Source organism: Acipenser ruthenus, chromosome 29, assembly GCF_902713425.1.
Source record: "Acipenser ruthenus chromosome 29, fAciRut3.2 maternal haplotype, whole genome shotgun sequence".
In the NCBI taxonomy this organism is placed as follows: domain Eukaryota; kingdom Metazoa; phylum Chordata; class Actinopteri; order Acipenseriformes; family Acipenseridae; genus Acipenser; species Acipenser ruthenus.
Window position 1 is genome coordinate 4,839,956 of NC_081217.1, and position 9,272 is coordinate 4,849,227.

Below are 9,272 nucleotides of genomic sequence, written 5' to 3' on the forward strand. Positions count from 1 at the left end.
ATAATAATAATAATAATAATAATAATAATAATAATAATAATAATAATAATAATAATAAATACTGTATGATGACAACAATTTGATATCAGAGTATCGAACATTGCTTGTGATAACGAGTGCCTAGGGCATGCCTCCGCTGTAAGCGCTTATTCACTGCATCCTTGACAGGCTGTTGCTTTCTGTAAAGCAATGACAGCCATTCCAGATCCTCCTGTAAAGCTTCCGAACAGCTGGCATGATAACAGCGTGTTTGTGTTTCCCGTTGGCCCAGATCTGGAAGATTCAGTTAACAGTGAATAAAGAACACCCCACTATTTCTGCTCCTTCCGTTGTGTGCTCTAAGGAACTGTCTGTTTGATATATTGCATACTGTTTTTTAAAAACTGCAGGAAAACAATGAATCATCATTAAGCTTTACACAATCTAGAAGAAAGCTCCGTGGACAAAATGCATTTTACTGTTAGTTCTTTGTTTTGGACTAAAAGAAAAGAAAAGAAATGCGTGTTACTAGAAAGCTTGTTAATGTAATAGTGTGCACTTGTAAAATGGTATAATTTCTCAAAGTAGAAAATATAAGCTGAATTTTAAACGCGTTGGGCCCGGTGATCTTTTTTCACAGAACCAGTTTACAGTAATCTTTATTACCCGCTGCTTTTGCTTCATTATTTTATTTTACCAGTTTTTTTTTTAACGTGTGTGTGTCCCTTTAATTAAAAGACGAGTGCGTGAAGAGTGTGTCAGCGCTCTGTATCGCACATGCTCACTAGAGCCATTCAGCACTTCCTTATTTCTGCTCAAAACATTGCTGCAGTGAAATAGGGAACTCGTTCAAGCACTACTTCAATGGAGTAAACAGAGTAACGCTGCGTTATTATTTCTTCCATTAACTAATTATACGTTTCGAAATGCTGATGAAGTACCTGTGCACCGCGTTTTTCTGCGTCTTTCCAATCGTAAACCATGCCACAGGAAAGGAGTTTACAGAGCACGATATGGCACATTACAGGTTGGTTGGTTCACAGCTGAAGTGGACGCTAGTTCTGAAAATGCATCATCTTGCAACCTATTTAACGTAGCAAACTGTGTGTACTGTGAAAGCTGGTCTCAAGATGCAGACTCTTTGATTTGGGATTTCATTAAGATCATTTCACGCTTTATACGAATACAAAATGAAGAGACGTTTGTTCTTTATAGTGCAAATGTCTAATTAGCACAATAATAAGAGTGGAAAACCACTGACGAAACACTTGAAAATGAATTAATTAGTTCTATCAGATTGCCTCTCAAGTCATTCTGTATGAATTAAGTAGAATATAGAAAGGTAGTCAGATTGCTGAAAACATTGTGTTTTTTTCCAACAGAGAACGGATAAAGTCAATGTTTTATCACGCCTACAACAGTTACCTCGAGAATGCTTATCCCTATGATGAACTTCGACCTCTGACCTGTGACGGTCAGGACACTTGGGGCAGGTGTGTGTTCTGTATGAGTTGCTAGTCATAAAAGCAAGGGCTGAGTTCATTAATGCATTTCTTAATTCTGTATTTAATACATAGTATATTTCTGTATTCTTTCCTGCAGTTTTTCTCTGACACTGATCGACGCACTTGACACACTGCTGGTGAGCCTATATTTCTTGTTTTATGCAGTACAGTATTTGAACTTTGTGTTGAGTTCATACAGTAGCCTTGCTTTATATCCATGAGGACCACAGCAAGCTGTAAGACCATTAACATACTCTACTCCAGAGATGCATTATTCCTCGGGAGCCCACTTTCTTCAGTTTTGTATTCTAGGTCTATTAATTGATTAGTGGATAGTAGGTTCTTGTTGGATGGTAGAGACTTCCTAGTTTTTATTTTGGCAAGAGAACTTTTAGAATGAGATTATTGTATTTGGTGATGGCAGGGGAGAAACGCTGTACCTATCATTAAAACAGCCTGTTTTGTTTGTTTGTTTTATTTATTACTTTTGTAGATTTTAGGTAACAAAACAGAGTTTCAGCGGGTGGTGTCTGTGCTGCAGGAAAATATTAACTTTGACAGCGATGTGAACGCATCAGTGTTTGAAACCAACATCCGAGGTGAGTACTGAGGGGCAAATCGCCAAACTGTATAAAAAGGTTTCTTTTTTTGTGCTATTTATTGACAGGATTCATTGTTACAAAACAGGGGCGGCCAAACTTGCCCCCTCCACTCCTGGTCTTTGTACCAACCCTGTTCTAAATTGTTTAACTGAACCAATTAAACCTCCATTCAGACCCTGAAATGTTTAATTTTATCATTGTATCTATTACACCTGGAGTGGGACTGTGATTCGACACCCCTGGTCTAAAACATACTGTATAGGCACTAAGCTATTGGTTAAACCATCCTTCCTGTGCTTATCGAACCAGACAGACCCTTAACATGCCTGTTTTCAGGACTCATTGGTACAAGACTCTTATATTATTATCTTGAGATATAGCTTAATCAAGGCAAGCCCTGGTGAAGACATGATCATATTCTTCTGTGTGGATTTATCACGGCGTTAAACGTGTCAGAACTACAAACTGAAGTGCTTGCTCCTGCCCCTAGTGGTGGGAGGCCTCCTCTCCGCTCACTTGCTGTCGAAGAAGGCCGGGATGGAGCTGGAGGTGGGATGGCCCTGCTCGGGGCCCCTTCTCAGGATGGCTGAAGAAGCTGCACGCAAACTTCTGCCAGGTGAGCAGGAAGATATATTCAGAATACCATTTCCCTTTCAGCTCGTTTATGTATAAAAAAAACTAGTGGGAGAAATGTGTGTTAAATTCTACTTCTTTGAAAAAACAAAGCAAAACCAGCATATAAAAAACAGTTTTAATAACTTGAATAGGTGTCCGTATTGCATCTTCAGTATGACACTTTTAGTTTGTTTTAGAAGGCAGATATTACAGCACCTGAGACAGTGCATTTAATGTGAATGCTAGGAGTGCAGTGCAGAATTATAATTTCTAGTGTCATGGTTGCTGCATCCATAATGAGGCTACTGTAGCAGACGTGACCATTGCTATTTCTGGACACGTACTGCGTGCATTGTGGGTTTGATTGAGCATTCTGATGGAGCAAAATCCCTGGGGAGGTCAGTGTGCTGCATTCACTCTGGCATCCTTGTGCATTCAGGATGGCTCCAACATGAAGCGTGGATGCAGTCTGATCGATTCATTTCGGATCGATAAGCCCCATTACAGGGGTGCTTGCCACCTCATTTGCAAGGGGGTCCCAGGGGATCAAAGCAGCATTCCAGTACATTATCATGCACAGAGTGAGGTTTAATACTTGTGCTAACATGAACAGCGACTCATATATTATTTCAAAATTCAGATGAATATTCTTTGTATAAACCTATAGATAATATGGCATGGTATAGCACTATATGATATAACAATAGGGAAATATCTTCTTAATAAATTTCAAATGTCAGTTAGAGTATACAAACAACATTTAGTGATGCTACTTGTGAATTCGAATATGATAATTGGATTGCTGTTTGTTTTAATAATTGAATAATTGAAAAATGTTTTTACACATGAATACTGTGATTGGTTGTCCTAGCACAGCCCTCAAATGAAATACACTGATCTAAGCTAAATATCAAATATATTAATCTAATTGCCAATGGTGCAAGTCTGATTCGCAAGGCATTGTCAAAAATGCTTTTTTCGTGAGTGTTCATCCAGCTGTAATGGCTGTGCTATGGAATTAAAAAGCACTGGCCAGTAATTTATTCTGCATTCTCATGCTTTAAAGTAAGGTCACTGTGTCCTTGCATTCCCTCTTGGATGCTACAGAAACAGGCATAGGTGTAGAAATAGGGGCCAGGCTTTTCAGAGAGTTAGAATACTGAGCTTAATATTTAAATCTGCCTAACCCTAACCCTAACCCTAAGAGAAAGAATGTGGTACAGTTTTACACTGGCCCGTCCTTCTGCGCTTATGCCCACTCAGCGTTTACAGTAATAGTAGAACTGATGACGGTTACCTTTCCAAGTAAAATTAAATAAATACATAAATACAAAATAAACAGACACAGTAAATTCCCAGTTCAGTCTTTAGAAAGTTGTCAGTGTGCAGCACTGTCTGATCCTGTCGCTCGCTTTCTTTATCTCAAACTGTTGTCTTTATTTGCCTGACCTTCCCAGTGTGTCCATTGTAACATGATAATCAATCGAGGGTGACGTTTGCTAATGGTCTCTTCCCATATTTAACAGTAGCCGTCAGCTATGTTCAATAACCCCAAATAACCTTTTGCCATAATACCATTTGCACTGCATGTGAATAATAACCACCCAAGGGCAGTCTTGTACACAGAATAGCAAACACTGCAGGGGCGTAGATGGGTAGTAGTGTTATGTTTTGATAGCCCTGTGACAGCTCTCGCTTTAAACAAAACAAATGCAAGGGGCAGAAAATCATATTTGAACAATGTAAACTAGATTGGAGTTTGCCTGACACAGTAAATCATGCCAATGTGCGATTGTAAACGGTTATGCTTACTAGGTAGGTTTGGAGGATTTGGTGGAAGGCTTTATTATAACAGTCTGCAGTTGCAGTGCATGTTGTGGTCCCTCACCATTATAAAGGCGTTGATACATTTTCAAATTAAATCAACAAGGCGTTGACAGGTTCTAAGCCTGTGAGCTTTCAAACAAGGGTCCAAGCAAGAAAACGTGTGTATGTGAGTTGCACTGCAGGCTCGTTCACGTAATAAAACTGCCGGTTTGTATTGAGGTTGGCAGATCACTGCGGGTCAGTCCCATACCAGTTAATAACAGTTCAGTTTCTTGTAATGCACTGGAAATTATTGAAATGAAGCATAATGCATTAGAGATTAAGTATTGTTGTAATGTATTGGAAATGATTGAAACGAAGCATTTTCTTTTAATGTAGTAGACTGATTTTGATAGTGAGTCGATATAACCTTGTATGTGGCTGCATACAATATTGTGATTTTTGTTGATGATTTTATAATAGCATTGTAAACTGTTGTACTAATGTTAATGGGACTTGCTAATTGAGCGTGTGTTGTGCTGTGCCCGGGTGCAGCGTTCCAGACTCCGACAGGCATGCCGTACGGCACGGTGAACCTGCTGCGCGGAGTGAACCCCACGGAGACGCCAGTGACCTGCACTGCCGGGGTCGGCACCTTCATCCTGGAGTTCTCCACACTGAGCCGGCTCACTGGGGACCCAGTCTTCGAGAAGGTGGCAAGGAAAGCACTGAGGGAGCTCTGGAAAACACGTTCTGACATCGGGCTGGTGAGTGAGAGGAGTAGTGCAGGCTGTTCACACACCTACACACAGTTATACACACACACCAGCATACACACAGTCATACACACAGGCATACACACACACACACGCACACGCACACACACCGATGCCTCTCCCACACAACGGCTGTGCTATCAGTATATAAATGCCTGATTCACTTAATTAAAAAACTCCCTGGACCAGATTCACTATATTGAAGCACGTGCTTAAGCAAAGAAAAGGTTTCTGGGAGTGATGATAGAATTGTAAGGGTTGTTTCTTGCTAGGTTCTTACCATCAAAAAGGTTTTGTTCCTTTCAGAAAACGTTTACTGCGCACTAGCTGTTTTAAAATGCTTGCTTACCAGTAATTCCAGTACAGTGAACATTGGAGGAATGCTGATCCCAGTGCTGTCTGAATCTCCTTCCTCAGGTTGGGAACCACATTGACGTGATCAGCTCCAAGTGGGTTGCGCAGGACGCAGGGATAGGAGCGGGGGTGGACTCCTACTTTGAGTACCTGGTGAAGGGAGCCATCCTGTTACAGGACGAGGAGCTGCACTCCATGTTCTTAGGTGAGAGCACACACACACACACACAGAGGCCATCACATGCCAAATGTGCTGTAAACAATTCTGCTATTGCATGACGTCTCCCCACAGTGGATATCGCAGATAAAAACAGATTCAATTAAAACAATTTTGATTCCACCACCACCTGCTGGATAGAATCAGGATAGATTAGGAGGGTAGATTGTTATAACAAAGCACAAACCTTACAATCAAGCAGGAGGTTGTTTAATATATAGAGATAATATATATAGAGAGAGATTTATAAGATATATTGAATATATAAAGGATATTTGTTTATGAACTGGAGATGCATATTTTGGTGTTGGCTGTTAATAATGTGTGTGTTGTGTGTGTTCATCCCATCATCACAGAGTATGACAAAGCAATTCGAAACTACACTAAGTTTGACGACTGGTATTTCTGGGTTCAGATGCACAAAGGGACTGTGTCCATGCCCGTCTTCCAGTCTCTGGAAGCGTTTTGGCCAGGGCTGCAGGTAAGAAATACACTAATTAAATACATATTCTAATCACCTTTAGCTACGTCAGTTATACAATTGTTATTATTTTATACAATTGTTTTATTATACAGTACTGGAACTCAACATCAAAGAAGGTGGCTGCAATCAGGATCTAACTCAACAAAAATCTAATTATTTCATTGAAATCAAAAGTTCAGTATTTCACAAGGCTGTCTATTTTAATAAGAGTAAGGGCAGATGTTTCTTATCTTCAGGGGCCAGCAGAAACAGAGGCTTCAAGAAATCAATATACTGCAGTATTTGGATCAATATAGTATTTTGACTTGATGTATAAAAAACACACTAAGATATATTCTGATCTAAGAGCCAAACACTTTTATCAGGACCCCAGATAGGTAGGAAAGGCTTCATAATCCTAAGATTCTCATGAGTTGTTTTTTTCGGTCCACTGGCTAAGCTTTTTGTGTTGCTGTTTCAGAGCCTGATCGGTGATTTAGACAGCGCAATGAAAACCTTTCTCAACTACTACACAGTGTGGAAACAGTTCGGAGGGCTGCCAGAGTTCTACAGCATCCCCCAGGGGTACACCGTGGACAAGAGAGAGGGCTACCCTCTGCGGCCAGGTACATTTACACCTTTCAGTTACCAGACAATCCAGCTGTTACAGTAGTTACTTTCCATTATGTATTCTAGCGCAAGACAGATTACTTGTTCGGTGGACAACAACAACATTGTGTGCCACTTTCTGTTGAACAATCTCGGTGGTATATTTTATGGTACAACTATGGCTGCAAAGCGAGTGATAAGATCTGTCATACAAGAAACATGGGGCTAGATTCATTGGGTAAATGTTTTAACAATAGAGAAACAAGACACTGTTGATCACTGGCTTGGTTTGTCATACAGGTGTAGCTTTCTGCTAGGCTGCTTTTTTTCATTCTGTTGCCACAGAAATCTGTTTATAGCTACTGAACAATGTACAAGATACAGTATTTAGCTACACCACAATAAATAGCTACACCATCTTATAACTGTGGGGTCCCAGGAAACATCAGCCAGAGCTGTTCTGGGGGGATCCAAGACTGGGTTGAACAGTTACAAAGAACTGAGTACCAATCCATAATAGCAGTAATATACAAGATCAATAAGTGTATATACAAGATCAATATAAAAACAGAGTAGAAAATGTTGGTCTTCATGGTACAGGGGTTAAGATGCTTACTATGATCACACTCCTCCTCTGCCTGCTACTTGAGTCCCACTTCTCATTTGCTTCAGTGTGAGAGCTTGTATAACTAATCCCTCTCCTCTTCCTGCAGAGCTGATAGAGAGTGCCATGTACCTCTATCGTGCCACCGCTGACCCCACCCTGCTGCAGCTGGGTCGAGACGTTGTGGAGTCCATCGAGAAGATCAGCCGTGTGGACTGCGGGTTTGCAACGGTAAAGCAGCTCTTATCCAGAGGGGCAGAGCCAGCATTTCTATCCACATTCCTGCAGTAAAGGAGGCAGACAATTACTTTCTGTGTTTTTTGTGTTTTGCGAAACTGATGTGGGTGGTTTTGCGTTCAAGGTTTGTTTGTCTGCTTTGTTTCCAGGTGAAGGACGTGAGGGATCACAAGCTGGATAACCGCATGGAGTCCTTCTTCCTGGCCGAGACGGTGAAGTATCTCTACCTGCTTTTCGATCCCGACAACTTCCTCCACAACGACGGCTCTCACTTCGACACGGTGAGCGGGCCGCACGGAGACTGCGTCCTGGGGGCGGGGGGGTACGTCTTCAACACTGAGGCACACCCCCTAGACCCAGCCGCTCTGCACTGCTGCAGCCGGGCCCGGGCTGAGCGCTGGGAGATAGAGGAGATACTCAGCGGGGAGAGGGAACCCCCCAAATCCCAAACTTCAAGCACAGGGGAACCGCATGAACAAACAGAGAGGATTGTACTACAGGACAGAAAGAAAAGGAAAACGCCAGTCCTGTCCTGCCCCAGCCAGCCCTTCAGCTCTAAGCTCTCTATACTTGGACAAGTGTTTAGTACTGAAAATACATGACGCCACTACTGTTTTTAAAGTTGGCTGTTTTTTTTTTTTGTTTTTTTTTTTGACTGCTAATAAAGTTATATTTATTTCCAATTATCTTGTGAAAAAAAATAACTGTAGTTCAGTACCACCAATAATGTAAACAACAACAATCAAACACAAAAATATTTTTTTGAAAATCTGTTTTTTCATCAAACATTAAGGGGCTGGTATCCTCCGCAGAGAATTTTAAAGAAAACAAATAGGGTTATGCACTACTAATACTGATGTTGCTGGGCAAATAACAGTTGGAATCGTTTCCTGCGTCCCATTTCATTGATACAGACAGATCTACAGCACCATGGGTGGGAGGTTTACCAGGGTGAAACACCTCAGGATCTTTGATTGGTTTCACATATGGCACATTTTGAAGGGTTTCGCTCCACACCCCTCTTACTGCTGCCCACACTGCAGAGCACACACAGCTGTCAGTCTGTCCCTCCCCACTGGGAGGCATCACACATGGTAGGCTGCCTTATTTTCACACTATCCCCATTTGCACTCCTATTGCAACAAAGCTATAAAAACACCAGTCCTGCTTTCATGTAAAAATGTGATTACCTATGAGAATGTGTTACAGAATATCTGATCTGCAGGTTTTTCCCATAACATTTTATCAGTGCTATTACAGAGATTCAAGATGTTTGTAATAGTCTGCTGCTGCCTGTTTTGCTCAAAAAGTGATGGAATGGCATGGATGTCTGAAGTGTGAGTGTGTGGGGGGGGGGCTTGAAACTGTCTGGGGGGTTTAAACAACTGGGCTGTGAACAGCTTTCCAAGTGCAAAGAATACATTTGTAGAAGAATGTAGTCATTCTGAAGGAATTCAGAATGATTCATTGCTCGTCTATAGGACATAGCCGTTTCTAATGAATAG

General features: G+C 41.3%; 1 protein-coding gene across 1 annotated transcript; it reads left to right on the plus strand.

The window, feature by feature from the left end:
• The first annotated feature begins 742 nt into the window (after positions 1–742).
• On the plus strand, positions 743–8,450 carry LOC117433284 (ER degradation-enhancing alpha-mannosidase-like protein 2). Its single transcript, XM_059004214.1, has 11 exons — positions 743–1,006; positions 1,362–1,472; positions 1,582–1,621; positions 1,978–2,083; positions 2,577–2,702; positions 5,063–5,274; positions 5,701–5,842; positions 6,211–6,335; positions 6,799–6,943; positions 7,640–7,761; positions 7,917–8,450. The coding sequence occupies exons 1-11, from the start codon at positions 906–908 to the stop codon at positions 8,367–8,369; spliced, it is 1,683 nt and encodes a 560-aa protein (XP_058860197.1). The 5' UTR covers positions 743–905; the 3' UTR covers positions 8,370–8,450.
• Positions 8,451–9,272: the final 822 nt, after the last annotated feature.